The following is a 19,352-nucleotide window of genomic DNA, read 5'->3' on the forward strand; positions in this document are numbered from 1 at the left end:
AAGTAGACCCCAAGAGATTGTAATAACATGAAGAAATAATGGAAAAGGAACCCTGAAAAATTAAAATTTTAATTAAAAGCTTTATTGAATAAGAATGTTCCAGACTAAGCAAGACTATAAGAAAGCAGAATATTTTACATCTCTAAAATATATTAGAGCTAAATCTCTATAAATGCAGTACAAAGAAAAGTCCATAGCTTAAAACACCTCTCCCTCCCATACATACAATTTGGAATATTGATTATGTACAAATGTGCTCAAATTTATAATGTCCCAAAGCCTTAATACTAGAAAATCATCCCAAGAAAAACGCCTATAGTTGCTTTAATTTCACCCTGGGAATACTGCCTGCCATAAAAATCAATATATTTCAGAGCTGGTTAAGTATACAATGAAAATGTCCTTAGAAAGGGGACATCAGACGTGGAATACAGGGTTCAGGGGCCTGAGCTCAAGTGGTGTAAGGCAGTTCTTTCTGTTCCTCCTTTAAACTCCTAACTTTGCTCTAATATGGAGCATGGGGAACAGTAATCCCAAAGGTCTTAAAATGTTGCAGTTTTCAGTGAGCTATGAGAAGCAATATACCACCAGAAAAGAAAGCAATCACTTGGGGTGTAAACTCATTGGCAAATACCATGGCTTATATAGGAGACAGTGGATCTCTCCAAGCACCAAAGCATGTGGGTTGGTTCTTCAATTGCCTCAAAATGTGTTCTGAAATGATGGCTGCACCTCAAAAATTCAGTTCAGGATGTGGTTTAGAGAACAGGATGCAAAGCAATAAATTCCCCATATGTATATATCAGAGTAAGAAAATTATTCTAAAAAATTTTTTTTCTGAGCATTCTTATTGCTACATAACCTAAAAATTTTTTTAAAAAGACTAAATATTTGATCTAACAGATGAATACTAAAACAATTAAATTGATATTCATGTAAAAATATACAAACTGTGCCCTTTATACTAAAGTGCATTTAGTCATAATATTTAGGCCCCTAAATCCCTTCTGTATGTTCTCTAATTCAGTATTTGTAGTGTAACAGTATACTACTAATCATCTATCTACTTTAATATTGCCTTTTGGGAATACAGTGGAATCTGGACTATATCAGTTGGAATATTTCCCCACTTCTAAGACCTTAAAACACTTATGCCTATCATTCACTGCTAAAACGGAGGATTTAAGTAACATTATCTCAAGCATTTAGATTGGTTATCTTAAGCTGCAGTATGGGTGTTTTTCGAAGCAGGAACTCTTTTCCAAAGTTACTTCCACATAAATTACATTTCATGCTAAAATACCTGTTTATGTTCATCACACCTGGATAAAGGGCAGTGGCTCACTAACACTAACATGAATTTAAGGCCGAGCACCATTGTAATTTATCATTCTTCATCCTCATCTTCATCGTAGTACCGATTTCTCTTTATCTGTTCTTCCACAGAGAGCTCTTTGACCACTTCATCCTCCCAGAATCCCACATCCTGGGATTTCTGATTCTCAGTAGTGAATTCTTTAGCAGAAGTGTCATCTACAAAGCTGGACCAATTTGGAGACTTGGGTTCTAGTGGAGACTGCTCTTTGAAGAAGTTGCTATCATTCTCATCTAAGTTTGCACCATTTTCTACAAGGTTCTCATATCCTATCTCAAAGCTATGAAACTCCTGACTTCTCTCTCCCTCCTCTCCTTTAGATTCCTTGTTTTGCCAGGTTGTTTTCCCCACATTCCCATTCTTCTTGGAGGCCTTGGCATTTTCCACTTGTTTCCTCTCTGCTACTATTCCTCCTGCAAACTCCTCACTCTGCTCTGACATGCTCCAGCCTTTCCTCATAGGTGGGGACAAAGTTTTTGGGCTCTTGACAGAAGTGGTTCGAAATGAAGCTGCTACAGTGAACGGGCGGCTTCTTTCCTTCAGTGAGGAAGATCGTCTTAGCTTCTTCAGATCCAGATCTACATCCTCAGGAGTTTCAGGCTTGCTCATTTCATCCTCAGGAGGCCATTTGGGCCTTGATACTTTGATCCCTTCCTCCATGTTGCTTCCTGAACTGCCAAGCTCAGTTGGGGGAGGCCAGGCGATCCTCAGCTTCTTGGTTTCAGCTGGCTTGTCTTCTTTCTCTTGCTGAAAGGAGGCCTTGGCTTCCATACTTGCAGCCAGCACACCCACCTTGGCAATAGGGGCATCTTCTACCCCTGGGCTCTGAGGGGTCTCCCTTGCATTTGGAAACTGGGCTGGTGTCTCCACAGTGTCTTCATTTTCACTTTTGCTTGCCCACAGATCCTTGTGTGGTTTGTGCCCAAAGCCTTCATCATAGTTGCCTTTAGATTTAAAGAGTTGATTGAAGTGAGGCTTACAATAGATTCTCCCATGTAGAGATGCATATGTTCCTAGACTATCATTAAAAGAAAAAGAGCATAAAGTTAGCAAATCTTCATACTCTCATTTACACCAGTAGCAGGCTAAAACCTGGCAATTCCAGTATTTTCAGAAGATGCTAAATGAGAAAAATATCTTTAAAAGCACCTCAATGACCTAGGATTCCCTATCCACCTTTGATGTACACCTTAAGTACATCAGTTTACTTATTCTTACACAAAACATGCTCACTTCCAAGACTGAACCTTCACAAGTCATTCTTCCACCTGGAATGTGTTCCCCATTTTCAAATGATTTCCTCTCCTGTGAAATTAAATAATTTGAACTTAAAGTGGTTGGAACTTTATTCTGAGCCTTGAGAGGCATGTGGCTATGCAACCTGAGTCACATAGCATGTAGGTGCAACTTTTTTCCCCTATAAGTAATTAAGACCAAATGGCACCAGAGATAAGCCCCCCTCTGATCACTACCCCTCCTCATGGAGTAATAAAGTAATCTTCCTTGGAATGTAGCAATCTGTAACCAATCAAATTGCTGTGGCGATATGCTCTAGTTCTGTATGGAAAAGGTTGTAATCCTGCTAAAATTTCTTTCTTTCTTTTTTTTTTTTTTGAGCCAGAGTCTCACTTTGTTGCCCAGGCTAGAGTGAGTACCGTGGCGTCAGCCTAGCTCACAGCAACCTCAAACTCCTGGGCTCAAGTGATCCTACTGCCTCAGCCTCCTGAGTAGCTAGAACTACAGGCATGTGTCACCATGCCTGGCTAATTTATTTTTTTTCTATATGTATTAGTTGGCTAATTAAATTCTTTCTATTTATAGTAGAGACAGAGTCTTCCTCTTGCTCAGGCTGGTTTCGAACTCCTGACCTTGAGCAATCTGCCCGCCTCAGCCTCCCAGAGTGCTAGGATTACAGGCGTGAGCCACCACACCCGGCCCTGCTAAAATTTCTATATAAGTGAAACCTTAACTTCTCCACTTTGAAATGCTGACCCCATTCGTTTGGAGTTGGTGTTTCCACGTGGCCATTCTCAAGCTTTGCACTCAAACTCTATACTCAGTCATATTTTTTTTTCAAGCTTGAAAATGAGGTTTATTGAGGAAAGATAGGATTATAAGGCAAGAGTAAGACATAGGTTTACAGAACATGATATATATGCCACAGATGAGACCAAACCCATTGTCACAGCAAAGGGAGAGCCAAAGGCACAAAAGGGCTTAATCATATTTTCTGAATCTCATTATTTAACATTCACATTCGTCTGTTAAAACTGTTAACAAATTACTTTTTCTGGGAAGTCTTCCCTAGGTAATACTACCTCGCTCTGATCACTCATACCTTTCCTCAGTATTTATAACCTGTAACTACTTATAATATTCCTTTGTAAAGCTGAATCTTTTCCTCCTAGGTTCCCATTTGTGTTATGATTTAAAAGTATAACACTATAGGAACAGGTTTAATGCTCTGCAAATGGTTGACACTCAATAGCTACTATGACTGAATAAAAGTAAGTTATGATTAATAGGAGAACAGCAAGGAGTGACCAGGAGGTAGGTCTTCCTTAATGTTAGTGCTGGACAAGACTTTAGGAGATATAGTGTCTCTCAGAGGGTAATACATTTTAAGGAGGGTATAAAATGACAGCATCTCTAAAAAAGAAATAATGTGCTTTGGAGAAAAAATTAACATAGTGGGCCATAAAAAGGAACTAATGAGTGACAGTTATAAGGGAAATTTTGGCTCAATATAAGGAAAAGTTGTCTAGCTAGAGCTATCTAACGCTAGAACTAGCTATAGTCAGGTACTACCCTGCTAGAAGTGTCACGCAGATACCAGAAACATCTTCAAGTATATTTTAGAAAGGATGCTTGCTCTGGAAGGAAAGCTACAGAAAGTGACATCTTGGTTACTTCCTTCTCTAAGACTCTGATTAAGATGAGTTAATAGGCCAGCCACGGTGATTCATACCTATAATCCCAGCACTTTGGGAGGCCAAAGCAGGAGGATTGCTTGAGGCCAGGAATTTAAGACTAGCCTAGGAAACATAGCAAGACCCAGTCTCTACAAAGAAAATTTAAAAAATAAGCTGGGCATGGTGACACATGCCTGTACTCCCAGCTACTTGGGAGGCTAAGGCAGGAGGATCACTTGAGCCCAGGAGTTTGAGGCTGCAGTGAGCTATGACTGTGCCATTGTACTCCAGCCTAGGTAACAGGGAAAGACCCTATCTCAAAAAAAAAAAAAAAGTTAATATTGAATATTGCCCCAATTTGTCACACTTACATCCATATTTTGAGTTACCTGGAAGAAATGATACATAATTATTTTCTCAGAAACATATAAAATGAGGCAACGTAGAGAAAACAACATGCTCTTTGGGGGCTATCATTACTGCTATTATTTCCATTTATTCAGAGCTTAGGACATTTTGAAGTGAGGGCTTAGGCAAATAACCTTATCATTCTATGACACCAAGGGAAAACATTCTATTAACTTAGGTCCACAGAGGGGAGTTTTACGTGCAATGAATATTACTTAAGCTTCAGTCCTAACACATAAATTAACATATCAGTGTACCAAGAAGTTTCAAACACCATTATTATTTGATATGAAAGACTTGTCACTAAATGGTTGCTTTTAATTTTATTCAAGAGCCTTCAACAGAACACCATTAGCACACTAGCTTTTTTTTTTTTTTTTTTTGAGACAGAGTCTCACTTTGTTGCCTAGGCTAGAGTGAGTGCCGTGGCGTCAGCCTAGCTCACAGCAACCTCACAATCCTGGGCTCAAGTGATCCTCCTGCCTCAGCCTCCCAAGTAGCTGGGACTACAGGCATACGCCACCATGCCCGGCTAATTATATATATATATATATATATTAGTTGGCCAATTAATTTCTTTCTATTTATAGTAGAGATGGGGTCTCGCTCTTGCTCAGGCTGGTTTCGAACTCCTGACCTCAAGCAATCCGCCTGCCTCGGCCTCCCAGAGTGCTAAGATTACAGGCATGAGCCACCACGCCCGGCCAGCACACTAGCTTTTGATACCAGTGCTCTAAAAGCCGAAGACTCCCTGTGGACCTCCAACCATACAGAGGGAGGGCTTGTTTTGTCTGGCATACCTAAGTTTACTGTTGCAATAGGAGCAACGGAAGCAGCTGATGTGAAACACCTGCTGGTTGGCCAAGAGACGCTCCATTGGGTAGACTGTCTTCTGACATTCCACGCAGGTCTCTCTCGCAGGTACCTGAAACTTCTGGGAAAAGGAAAAGAACTACTTTAGCATAAGTAGTGATGAGTTAGTACTTTGTTGAGATGGGCCCTAGGATTTACTTTATCTAAGGACTCCCTAAACTAGTCAGTCAATTCTCATAGGAACATTAAACCTGCTACAATTCTATCAATTGACTCTTGAAAAACAAGAGGCTCTTCTGAATTCCTTTCCCAAATTGTCTGGCTGCCCCAAGTGTAGCAGCCTCTGAGGACAGGTGGAGCTAGGGCTGGACTGCAGAGAAAGACTTAGACGAGCCACTACACACACGAAATATTAGGAGTAGGGGACAAGGAGTAGGGGGAAGGGATTAGGAGAAAATGTCATCACATACAGAGAAAAGATGATTGATTCAAATGCCAAATAAAAGCAAGACAGACTATTATTAAAACAGATTCTGAAGGAGATACATTTCTAGGAGAGGAAGTGTATTTGGCTTTGGAACTTAGAAAAAGACATTTAGTAAGGCATCTTTTATTCTCTGCTTATAAACATTTTTTTTTTTTTTGAGACAGTCTCACTTTGTTGCCCAGGGTAGAGTGAGTGCTGTGGCGTTAGCCTAGCTCACAACAACCTCAAATTCCTGGGCTCAAGTGATCCTCCTGCCTCAGCCTCTCGAGTAGCTAGGACAACAGGCATCCGCCACCATGCCCAGCTAATTTTTTCTATATATTTTTAGTTGACCAATTAATTTCTTTGTATTTTTAGTAGAGATGGGGTCTTGCTCTTGCTCAGGCTGGTTTTGAACTCCTGACCTTGAGCAATCCACCCGCCTTGGGCTCCCAGAGTGCTAGGATTACAGGCGTGAGCCACCGTGCCCCGGCCTCTGCTTATAATCTTGATTTGCTCAATCAACTAGGTATATTTATTTTTATTTATCATTTATCTATTTTGAGACAAGAGTCTTGCTCTGTTGCCTGGGCTACAGTGGCATCATCACAGCTCACTGCAGCCTCAAACTCCTGGGTTCAAGCCATCTCCTGCCTCAGCCTCCTGAGTAGCTGGGACTACAGGTGTGCGCCACCATGCCTGGCTATTTTTTTCTATTTTAGTTGCCTGGCCAAATTTCTTTCTATTTCTGGCAGAGACAGGGTTTCACTCTTTCTGAGGCTGGTCTCAAACTCCTGACCTCAAGTGATCCTCCCGCCTCAGCCTCCTTGAGTGCTAGGATTACAGATGTGAACCACCACGCCTGGCCAATATTTTAAAACAAGTCAAAACTGACACACAAATGGAACAGTTTATGAGACACAAACTATTTTACTAGGACACCGGAAGGAAGCATAGCCCAATATAGGTTCCATAATATTTCTAAAAACCAATGGAGAATAAAGCTAATGCAATGGAGAAATGCATTTCTTAATGCATTCATGTCTAGGTATTCATGGACTGTTAAGTGTGGAATAAGGGTGGGCACAGTGGTTCTACTTGGTAAATTCAATCCTAAAGAGTATAAAATTGGTATTCTAGCATTGATAAAAGCCAGAATTCCAAAGATATTATATGCCTTTACGTGATAAGAAATGGTCACATGGCTCTAAGGAGTGGGAGTAAGAAGTCCGGAGGCATGTGTGAATAATCCTTGACTTGCCCCAACACCTCAACAAATACTTCAACCTGTAAATACAGGAAGCAACTTAGGTGGCCAGGAAGCTCTCATTGGCAACTAGGTGGCCCTCTTTGCTGCCAAGACCAGTTTGGGCTCTCACCAGAAAACACATGATGAGGAATAATACAAATTAACCCCAAGGCCCAGGGCCTGAAAGGTTAAGTTAAACCTACAGTGAACCAGATTATAAGCAAGATAGAATTTTGATTTAAAAACTCAAAAATAGTCTCATAAAAAGTTAAGGCTGCTGGTTTACTTGCCACATGATTCACTAGGAAGTAAAGCAAAAAAATAGGAATGGTTTCCCAAGTAGATTTGGGCAGGAAATGAGGGCAGAAAATGGAAGTAAAGGGAAAAATCTGTAAAAGGGAGTTTAATAAGATTAAAGCCTGGGCAACATAGCATGATCCTGTCTGTACAAAAAATAAAAAATAAAAAAATCAGCTGGGTGCAGTGGCAAAATGCCTGTAGTCCCAGCTACTGAGGAGGCTGAGCCAGGAAGATCACTTAAGCCCAAGAGTTTGAGGCTGCAGTGAGCTACAGTCATGCTACTGCATTCCAGCCTGGGCAACAAAAGAGTAAGATCCTGTATTAAGAAAAAAAGAAAAAGAAAAAAAAAGAAATTAGTGGTAAATTCTAAATAGCACCCAAGGGATTTAAGAATGAAGGAGCAAAACTGAGTGGAAATGGCAAATTAACAGCATCCCACTTCATTCTAAAGGTAGAGTCCTAAAAACAAAACAAAACAAACAAAAAAACTAAAAACCAAAAAACACAGGCTACAACCTAGTTTACCAAGCATAAGGATGGTAATTAATGTGACCAAAGGTTATTTTATTGAATGCCATTGTTAAGTAATTAAAGCATTACAGTATTTGGAGTTCAGAATTCTTTTCTTCTTATATAGACATTCTAACATGATCTAAATGGAGATGTCTTTGCATGGTCTTAATTAAATTTTCTCTAAAAGGATGGGGTCTTTGTCTAGCAAGCAGGAGATATATTAAAATGTAGAATAAAATCTGGGTGTAATAGTACAAGTGAAGACATTGCACAGAACCTGTGCCAATCACAATTCATACAATGTAAAAGGAATAGGACAAATGTATTTATCAGATCGAAAATCTTTTTCAGTTGTGGAGAGGGGATTCTATATTTTTTAACACTTGAAATAGATTTAGGAGACTAAATACTCATTCTGGTCCGGTGTAGGAGGAAATGGATCCTACTCTGCTGAAGGGGCAGGGAGGGATACAGAGCACACCTCCTTCACAAACACACAAAAGAAAGAACACACTGTAGGAGAAGGGTGCAGCCCAGGGGATGGAAGGAAAGGAGAACCTGAGAGAAAGCTGAAAGTTGAGCTCACATTAGGAGAAAAGTGGAAGGCAGGAGCAGAAATTAGGTACCGGGAGCAGGAAGCAGAAGCTGGAAGAGACAAACAGGAACCTTCAATAAATACACAGCATTTGCATGCCCTGGAGTGCTTTACTGCAGCTGAGCTGACACTCAGAGACTCAGAGCCAACAATAAGACCACATTTTCTTTGATTTTCAAGCAACTCTGTTGATCATGGAAAAATCAGCCTCACTCCTATCCACCTGAGGCTGGAGCATATCCGGCTCAGGCAAGAGAGCTTTTATGAGCCCTCTGCACACAAGGAGTGTCTCTTTAGCAATTCTTTAGTGTCTCACTCCCTCCCCACACCTGACCCACAGTGGCTTTCTCTTTCATGAAGCCTTCACCCTCACCTTTCCTCCTCCTTAACGTCAAATTAATGACTGCTAATTCAAACAACCGACTCACCCAAAGCCAGACCTATCAGAGGCCCATTATTCCTATTCATTTCTCACCCAAACCCTTTTCCATATTATTTAAGGTTTATGCAGCAGCTGCCCAACAGCCCTTATGGTTTCATAGACACAAGGGGATCCTAACATGGTAATATGCAAGTCACAGTGGCTGCGGCTGTGCCTTCCCTTCATTACTCCTGTCCTGGGCTCTCAGCCACTTTTCTGTAATTGCCTCCATGTCTATTCAGACAACAGGAAGCATAGTCAGTGTCCAAAAATCTCTACCATTATCATAGGCCTGGCATACTTCCTGCCCATGCCTTCATGGCATGCTCAGACTTGGCACAGACACATCATGAGCACTGCTAATATGAGAGTGTTAGACATTTTTTAACTCAACAATATATTTTTTTCAGTTAGTACGAGTTTTTTTTCATTCCCCTTCCCCCACCATTTTGCCCCCCACCATGTAGAAAGTAAAGAACCAGGATCCCAGGTGCCTTATCAATGTTCATACAGTCAGTTACGGAATTAGAATGAAAACTCTGTAGGAAAATAGCCTGTTGCACAGCAAGAGTAATGCCATCTTGAAGTGAAATCCCCATGATATGTTTGATTCCTGTATACCAAGGTGTTCCACAGCAAGGTCTTTAAACAATGCCTGTAGCATAGATAACACCTCATAAAGAGCAATGCCTGTAGCAAAGATAACCCTCTTAAAGATGTTTATCTAACCTCCCCAGTGGTCACGAGCTACACAAGAAAGTCTGAGATACAACCAGCTGCACATGTTTTACCAAAAAAGCTTGCTATATAAAGGATATTTGCTGGAGGGTGCAGGGATCCACCATCCCACAGCTTCTTAGACATGGCTTCTGTTCATAGGTCCCCATTCAATGTTTCTTTCTGAGAAACTGGATTTGTCAGCTTCTTTTTTTGGCCTTTCAGCTCCCTTGGCCTTTTGAGGGTAGATTTACAAATACCTGCTCACTGCGGAACAAGCTCAGAACTCCTGACTCACAAACCAATAGAGCATCTTCTAAATTGTCCTGGAATGTTCAACTTCCATAACTAAAAGAAACTCTGGGGGAAGAGAGCAGATGCTAACCCAAATGAAAATCATCTCACTATAGCACTTTGAACAAACCAGTCTTCACTATGTTTCAAATTAAAATATGTAGATAATGTCTTCAGGACATTCCGGAATGAATGAGATAATATGTAAATAATTGATGCTCATAAACACTATCTTTCCCATATGAGAGATATTATAGACCCTCTGTTGATGAGCATCTACTTAAAGTTATTTTCCCAATAAATGTGCATGGCTTCATCTACATTCTTGCACCCGCTTGTCTTACATATATTTTTTAGTCTAATAAAGGCCCCAATTGGGATATATGTGTGGGGGTGGGGCGGGGGAGCAGCAGCTGGTGATAGGCAGTGAAGTTAACTAGCTTTAAGACATCGCGAAATCAGAAGAAAATTCTGTATTGAGGTAAAGCCTCCATTCCTCAGATACCACAAAAGCCTTTCACTCCCTCCTTCCAATTTCTGCAAAATATCTAGGTAATGAAACTGAAATTCTTCACCACACAGTAAATGGTTGGGCCAGCTCTCTGCAGCCTTAACTCTTTCCCTGACTTACTGTGAAACTCTTTGTAAAAGCACTTTGGGGAATATTTATGTGTTAAATAGACTGCTCTATGCGTAGAAGAAAGGTTAGTGCTCTGAGGAAGCAGTAATAAGTAGGTAAGTTAGAAAAAAATTCCAGATGCCTCTTTAGGATAATTCTGATAGCTTTGCAAAACAGCATGTAACTTCCTACCCTGTCCACAGGGGGAGGGACAGCTGGTGAGCTCCGAGATGGACATTGTAATATGTGCCCTCTAATGTAGTCTGCCATGTTTTCTCCTAATATCCATCAGAAGGACCAGCCAAGGAAGCCTGGAATTGGGCTGTCCTGGGCATAGGACATTGGGCTGTCCTGGGCTAAGCAGGTATCCCCTAGGGCCATCTCCTTGCCTTTTCCTCCCCTATCCTCTCCTCTGGGGACATTTAGGGAATGACTTCTTTCAAATGGGAGGGCATAAAGCTTAAGAGATCTTTGAGTCTCTCTCTCTTCCTCTCCACCCCTTTTCCAACTTTACTGAGGTATAGTCGGCAATCAAAAACCTCAGAATTGGGCCAGGAATGGTGGCTCATGCCTGTAATCCTAGCACTCTGGGAGGCTGAGGCGGGCAGATTGCTTGAGGTCAGGAGTTCAAAACCAGCCTGAGCGAGACCCCATCTCTACTAAAAATAGAAAGAAATTAATTGACCAACTAAAAATATATATACAAAAAGTAGCCGGGCATAGTGGCGCATGCCTGTAGTCCCAGCTACTTGGGAGGCTGAGGCAGTAAGATCGCTTGAACCCAGGAGATTGAGGTTGCTGTGAGCTAGGCTGACGGCATGGCACTCACTCTAGCCTGGGCAACAAAGTGAGACTCTGTCTCAAAAAAAAAAAAAAACAAAACAAAACCTCAGAATTGCCAGGCACGGTGGCAGTTCTGTAGTCCTATCTACTTGGGAGGCTGAGGCAAGAGGATCACTTAAGCCCAGGAGTTTGAGGCTACAGTAAGCCATGATTGTGCCACTACATTCCAACATTCCATCCTGGGTAACCAAGTGAGACCCTGTCTCTAAAAAAAAAAAAAAAAAACCAAACAAATAAAACCCCCAAAATGCCTCAGTCTCTTGAAGTAGTAGAAAGGGCCTGATCCTTCTCACAGGGTCCACTGAGCTCTGCTCCCAGAACACCCTTTTAGAGAATAAACCTACAACTTTAACTTCATTAGCACCAAGTCTCAGCAACTGAGCTCTGTGGCCAGTGTTCAAAGCAGGCAAAATCCTTACTTTTAAAGAACTTTCTCATTTTTTTTATTTGATTAAGTTAAAATTTGAAATGAATTGAGTCTCTACCTTAGATGTCCTATTTTCAACAACAGACATAAAGGCACTAAGGAACAGTTTTTTCTAGGATGTGTGGGATCTAAAAAATCTATTCTGAGTGAACAAGTTTATTCTTAGCTGTATGTAATTTCCCAAAGTGGAGAAACAACTTCTGTGGCACAGTCTACAGCCATGAGACCGGTTATGCCATCAGGTCTTCCTATAAACATCTACTAAAGTATCTATGTAGCCACCTGCAGACTATAAAGGGGAATTAGAGGAAGAGCAAACAAATTGCCCTGAAATAAAAGTGGAGAAGTAATTGGGTCCCCCAGGCTCTGTACATCGTGACCATTTGAACTTTGGACCGCAGGCAAACATGAGGAGTTTACTGCAGTCCAATTTACCCAGGCCCATTTACTCCAGTCTTTAACGCTCAAAGCCTGAGCTGCACATCTATGACATCAGAGCTGTCTGCTTTCTACTGCTGAGTGACCAGGCCCAAAGGAGCAGGCATGAGTCTGAGGCAGGTGCAGAGAGGGCTTTACCTCCGTCTCTTCTCGCTGGTGCCAGGGAAGACCTAAGTGAGGCATGCACCTTCACACACCATGCATCAGCCCAGACCCGGGAATCTGAACCTGGAGGTATCCCAACCCAGTATAAAGAGGTTTGGCCTAGCAGCTGAGGGAGGACAGCAAGACAGCATTGGGAATTCTAATATTCTTGAGAATTCAGATAGTCCTAAGGAAAAATTTGAGTTCTTAGATTAGCCTGGAAACTTCTCCAGGTCCCTCAGTCACACAGAAATCATGACCAAGTCAAATCTGCTAGCCGTTCTTGATCCGGACCACGACCCAAGCACTCACAGCTGGGCAGGGTGGCTGCTGGACAGGAAAGTAACCCTGTGGCTTTTGCTACTTCGTGGGACTCCAGATACTGGAAAATAAAAAGTGCTGCTGGCAGCACTAGCAGATTATCAAGGCCAGAACAGAGTCATGCTGACTACATGTGCAGACTCAACCACCATGACGCATTTCTTCTCGGACTTGCTACTTTCTTCACCTTTTGTTCCTTTTCAATAAACCTTACACTTCTCATAAATCTCTGCTTCCTTTAAAATTTTCATGTTTCTCTTCTTCATCTGCCCCCTCCCCCAGCCTTTTAATCCATCCTTTAAATCCTGGATTCCCCTTTCCTTTTTGTTCTAAACCCTTTTCTATGTCTTCTTCTCATCCTTTTTGTGCACTACAACTTTCAAAGGACCAATTATGCACACAGTTAAGAGATATAAGCATGGCAGATACCCACATGAGGTTAGAGCAGCACAAACCACCTTAAAACTAATTCTACCTATTGAGTTTCTCTCCAATGCTAAAACTTGTGAAACACAACCCAGCTACTTAAGAGAACAGCAGAGGAGAAAGACACTAGAGAAGTGTGGGTATGTTTGGTTAGTAATCCAAATAGGTGAAGCAGCATTAGCAAAGCAGTCAATTAAAATAAGGCAGTTAACAAGCCTAAAATAAGCTTTGGAATTTTAAAAAAATATTCTTTTAGTTTATTTTTATGGGAATATATGTTTGCTCATAGAAAGGGAAAAGACAGATGTTTTTTTTAAAATTGGGGAATAAAAGCACATCATAGGTTGAGAAACCCAGAAAAATTTTAGCATACAAAAAATCAGTAACACATCTTAATATTTAATATACCCTAGTATAACTGTTGCTTGAATGCCAATTTTTACAAAAAATTCCAGTGGACACATTCTTCCTTTAAAAATGCTAACCATCAATCGGGTTATGGTTAAGCTCCTCAGAGCAGAGAATCACTATCTTTAAGGGGATATTGCACATCTCCGTCCAGTGTGCTGACTTTAGTTTAACAGATTTCTCATATTTCTCATTTTGTGGGCTTTCCCCCATTCACAGATTTATGAATTTGAACATTTAAAAAAAATCACATTATGTTATTTAACTTCAGTTTAAAAAAAAAAAAAACTTTCAGAAGTTTTCCAGAGTTCAAACCAAGAGTCATTAGTGAGCCTTCCTTCCCCCTGCTGGCCCAAACACCTGAGCAGAAAGGCAGCAAGATTTCCAGGGAAAGTGATTGGCTTAAATGTGCCCTTATTTTGCATTATCATCTCTAGGAAAGCAAAAACAGGTTATAACCAACATAATAATAAAAAGTGCAACCAGCTTTACCAGTAAACCAATGTCAAAAAGCTCAGAGACAAATTGCCATCGTACCTTCACTGCTTTGGGAGGAGAACTTTCAGAAAGGCTGGAGGCTCTGGCATCTGGACTTAGCGGCTTGGGATGGACAGGCCGTTGGACCTCACTCTTAACCTGGGAGTTACCTGCGTGAGTCACAAAAGGACGACATTTTACAATATCTCATGGGAAGTCTCAGAAAGGGTTCTTTTGAAAAGCAAAATCTGGGCACTTTCTGCTAACAGAAGGTCCTTTCAACACCAGGAAGAACACAGCTTTTCTGTTGAAGAAGATTCCAACACTAAAGGTTATGCTCCTTAGGTTTCCTCAGGTCCTCTCACCGATCAAGTTCTTAGTGAGAAGGCTTTCTCACTCCTTGCCACACATAGCAAAAATCCAAACCAGGCTATAAAAATAACTTTTCCCCCTGTACCATTTGTCTTTTGTAAAGGCTGCTTATAGACATTGATGTTTTTTCAGTAGTTAGTACTCCTAATAACTTCTGGGGTGCTTCAACTGCAGTGGGGAAAATGGGGGAACATGAGGGCAGAAATTTCATACCACGTGTGCACATATGTGTGTGTGCATGTGTGTATGTGTAACCTGACACTATCTTTTCCATCAGTCCTGTAGAAGATTATGTAAAAGGGCTCCATGAAGTTTTTTTCATAATCATTGAAGTGCCAACTGCATGAGTTTAATTCCCTGCCAGTGTATCCATCCCATGGAACTCAGAAGAGGCAGAGAAAAGCCATTTATGCAGCCACTAAGGAACCACAAAAGAATTCCTTAAAATCTAGAGTCAACAACATACTAAAAGACTAAGGCTTATTTTTCAAAAAATTTTTTTTGCAAATCTAGTCAAAACTCAGAAGCATTTCTAGTCCAAGAAAAATGATTGCAAAAAGGAATGTTCCTGGATTCCAGCAAGCAAGAGTTTTTCTTTGAAATTTTAAGGTAGGGTTTACTAGAGATCTGTTTAACTCATACTTCTATTTTAGTTGTGTAGTTTTCAGTTTCTAGTAAACTAGCCTGGGGAGAAGCGGGAAATCCATATATATATAAATTTTTTTTCTTTTCTTTTCTTTTTTTTTTTTTGAGACAGTGTCTTGCTTTGCTTCCTGGAGGGCAGTGGTGCGATCGTAGCTCACTCAGCCTTGAACTTACGGGCCCAAGCAATCCCTTTTGCCTCAGCCTCCTGAGTAGCTGAGACTATAGGTGTGCACCACTATGCCCAGATGATTTTTAAATTTTTTTTTTATAGAGACAGAGGTCATATTATATTGCCCAGGCTGATCTCAAAAACTCCTGGCCTTGGGCGTCGGGGAAAAAAAAAAAAATAAATAAATAAATAAAAAGAATAAAAAAACTCCTGGCCTCAAATGATCCTGCCACCTTGGCCTCCCAAAGTGCTGGGATTACAGGCGTGAGCCACCATACCCAGATAGGATAAAAAGATATTTTTAACAGGTTACTCAAATACCTATTCTTTAGCCTAATAAATGAATAAATTCCTTTTATGCCAAACTTCTGTTAAAATGAAACTTTAAAATTAGTTTATACAGTTTTAACCCTGAAAGGGTTGGGTACAAAAGGGAGGATAAATTCAATGAGAGAAGCATCAGAAGTATTCAGTTTGCCCCAACTTTACCATATTTAATGAATTTAACTTCTCCCCAAGCCATGAAATGTATAAAGGATATTCAAGCATCAGCTCTTAAAACCAAGTGAGGGATTTGATCAGTTAAATGGGTGGATTTAGTATGTTGCTTTCTCAGCACTGACAGTAATGGGAATACCCCTGAACCAAATATGGGTAGAGAACAAGGACCTCACCCTCCAGATCCAAGAACAAATGCTTACGGGAGTCATCTTCAGCAGGGGTAGAACGGGTTGCAGGGCTATTCTCAGTTGCAGAAACCTACAAAAAAGAGGGAGGGGCAAGGGATTAAGAATCGCATTAAAAATAAAAGAGCAGACTGCTGTTAATGCCATAAAAACCTGCTGACTCCAGTCAATCACTGGCTGCCTGGGGGAAATAACGGGCACCAGAACAGCTGAGCATTTAAACAGGAGGCAGCAAAATGTCTTTTATGAGGATATTAACATGCCTCTCAATTATAGAGTAATGTGAGAAACAGACTGCACTCAACTGCCAAAAGTGTGCATCATCTCCCTTTATAAAAGAACTTCTAAACCATATCTTTCCATTCTCGAAAAACAAAGCAAAAACAAAACCCTCTATCAAGGAGAAAAAACCTCCTCACCATATAACCATAACTCTTTCCGGGGCAAGATAAAGTATTTAAATATAGGAACTATTCCTATTTTTTCATTTTCCTAATTCCTAGTTCCCAAACACATTCTCCAGAAACAAGCTTGCCCATACAGAAGACCTTTTAATAGCTATAAAACAAATTTACCTAAAACCAACCTCTAACATTATCTTCAAGGATAGTTTCCCTTTTAATCCCAGTTTAAAAATGGCAGTGTTTAACAAGACTGCAGATCTTATGTATAGGAGTATATATCTTTTTCCCCAAAATCATTAAATTTAAGTAAAAGAACTCTCTATTAGCACTCCTCCTCCCTTCTGTTGGTTCCTATGACTTCCTGGTGTCTTCCTCCACACCTAAAATCTTGAAGGGTCCACAGAGTGACCCAAAGTACACTCTTCATATAATTTTCTTTCATTCAGGTGTCAGGGATTTTATGGGCAACACTGAGTATTTATCAGGATGTCTAATAAACTGAATAGATTTACAATGGAGATTAAGGTGTTGGCTGAATGCATCTGAATTTCAGCATGGTCGCTTTTTCCACTATTCTGTTTTCTTTTTCTTTTTCTTTTTTTTTTTTTTTTGAGACAGAGTCTCACTTTGTTGCCTAGGCTAGCGTAAGTGCCCTGGCATCAGTCTAGCTCACAGCAACCTCAATCTCCTGGGCTCAAGCGATCCTCCTGCCTCAACCTCCGGAGTAGCTGGGACTACAGGCATGTGCCACCATGCCCGGCTAACTTTTTGTACATATATTTTTAGTTGGTCAATTAATTTCTTTCTATTTTTAGTAGAGACAGGGTCTTGCTCAGGCTGGTTTCAAACTCCTGACCTTGAGCAATCCTTATGCCTCAGCTTCCCAGAGTGCTAGGATTACAGGCGTGAGCCACCACGCCCGGCCCACTATTCGTTTTTCATTACAGGAATTCTGACATGGCATAAAAACAAACCAGTATATTAACAGCCAACATTTATTGAGTATTTACTGCAAGGTATTAAACTGATCACCTTACTTGTGTTATTTCATCTAATGACATGCAATAAATTTTCTGAAAGTTATGCATGGCCGTAAAAAGTTCTTCAATTCTTAATTAGTAGGTACATCCATCCTAGGATGTTCTTCTCTCACCTCTAATTTGGCCACCTTGAACCTGTGAGATAAACTTAATGCCAATCATGACATCATTCACATGGCCAACCAGATGACTTCACTGCAGGAACAGCCAGGTGGGGAGTACAGAAGATTTTGCTCAAACATTTCATTAAAGGAACACACAAATTAAGTCACAGAAGAAAAAGGGAAAAACAACACCTTGACAAAATATTCCATTTCAAGCAAGTTTATTCTAGCATTAATGTCCTTTTCTAACAAGCCAAAGTTCAAAGAGAACTTAGGTATTTTGGTTAACAAAAGCTAGGCAAACAGCCAAAAGGATATCTAAGGCTCTGAAAAATTTTGTGAATTTTAAGGCAGCCAAGGGTTTATGAACCTGCAGTATGTGCTTGAAGAATATGTACTATCTTTATCCCCTTTCTTTCCCACCCACGTCATGATTCAGTTGCACTAATATCCTTTTAGGCTATAATTAAAGTGTTCTGATCCTCCAGTTCAGTTCAGAGTTCCAGTTTCAAACCAGCATGAAGACAATCAAGAAGGAAACATGATGGGAGGCCGAGGCAGGCAGATTGCTCGAGGTCAGGAGTTTGAAACCAGCCTGAGCAAGAGTGAGAGCCCATCTCTACTACAAATAGAAAGAAATTAATTGGCCAACTAATATATAGAAAAAATTAGCCAGGCATGGTGGTGCATGCCTGTAGTCCCAGCTACTCAGGAGGCTGAGGCAGCAGTATTGCTTGAGCCCAGGAGTTTGAGGTTGCTGTGAGCTAGGCTGATGCCACGGCACTCACTCTAGCCTGGGCAACAAAGTGAGACTCTGTCTCAAAAAAAAAAAAAAAAAAAAAAAAGAAGGAAACATGAAATTAGATATTAGGACAATCCAAGCATTATCTTCCAGATGATTATTTCCAAGACTATGCTCCTGGGCTAAAGATGGGGGGATTTCAATGCTGGGAATAATTTTCTCTTAAAATTTCTTTTTTTACACAATATGTACAAAAAATTCCAAACATATTTACTCATTTTTTAAATTTTATTTTTATTATTTATTTTTTTTTTAAGAGGCAGGGTCTCACTCTGTCTCCCAGGCTGGAGTACAGGGCATGATCACACCTCACTGCAGCCTTGAACTCCTGGCCTCAAACAATTCTGCTGCCTCATGCCTCCCATTATAGGCATGAGCCACTGTGCCCAACCATTATTTTTTCTTAAAAAATAATCTTCCCTTTAAAACATGAAAAATCCAGATAGTTTAACAAGAGAACTCACTTGATACATGACATGTGATCCATGGACTAATGTTTGAGCCTGCTGTTGTAAGATGTATGCAATTTATTTGAGATTCTATGACTATGTAACACATGACTAACAAATATTTTGTCTTACTATTTCAACATACATTTGTGATTTTAATAAAATAAGTGATTTAACTTTTCTATTTTTTTTGGTTCGAGTCTATGAATCAAATTTTGTAGCCATCAGATACCATTTTTCCATGTGCTTACTTTGATCCATGTGTGCAGTATCTCTCATGAGTTCCTATTAGTGTTCTGTCAATACATCATACATTTTGTAAAGTCTGCTATAGTCAAATAAGTTTGCAAACCATTGCTGTCAACCCATTTTAATGATCTCTTCACCTTTTGGAAGCCTGGCAGCAAGGGTATCAATATGCATAACAGAAACAGTGGCTTTTCTCCTAAGATTAATCACTTTAATAGATTTGAAAGCCCTTTCTCTTCATCTCACTTAACATTTGATTAACATAT

At 40.4% G+C, this 19,352-nt stretch overlaps 1 protein-coding gene across 3 annotated transcripts in view; it reads right to left on the reverse strand.

Moving 5' to 3' along the window:
• Positions 1-60: 60 nt before the first annotated feature.
• LIMA1 (LIM domain and actin binding 1) overlaps positions 61-19,352 on the reverse strand; it is a 91,781-nt gene continuing 72,489 nt past the window's right edge. For 2 of the 3 annotated variants that reach the window (XM_012762012.2, XM_076007246.1), the window contains exons 8-11: positions 16,027-16,111; positions 14,227-14,336; positions 5,496-5,629; positions 61-2,393 (exon numbers count right to left, since the gene is read on the reverse strand). In XM_012762012.2, coding sequence (XP_012617466.1) covers positions 1,388-2,393; positions 5,496-5,629; positions 14,227-14,336; positions 16,027-16,111 — 1,335 coding nt within the window. In that variant the 3' untranslated portion in view covers positions 61-1,387. The remainder of the gene's footprint in view (positions 2,394-5,495; positions 5,630-14,226; positions 14,337-16,026; positions 16,112-19,352) is intronic. The other variant, XM_076007247.1, reaches the window with a different exon arrangement.

This window comes from Microcebus murinus, chromosome 10, assembly GCF_040939455.1.
Source record: "Microcebus murinus isolate Inina chromosome 10, M.murinus_Inina_mat1.0, whole genome shotgun sequence".
Taxonomy (NCBI): domain Eukaryota; kingdom Metazoa; phylum Chordata; class Mammalia; order Primates; family Cheirogaleidae; genus Microcebus; species Microcebus murinus.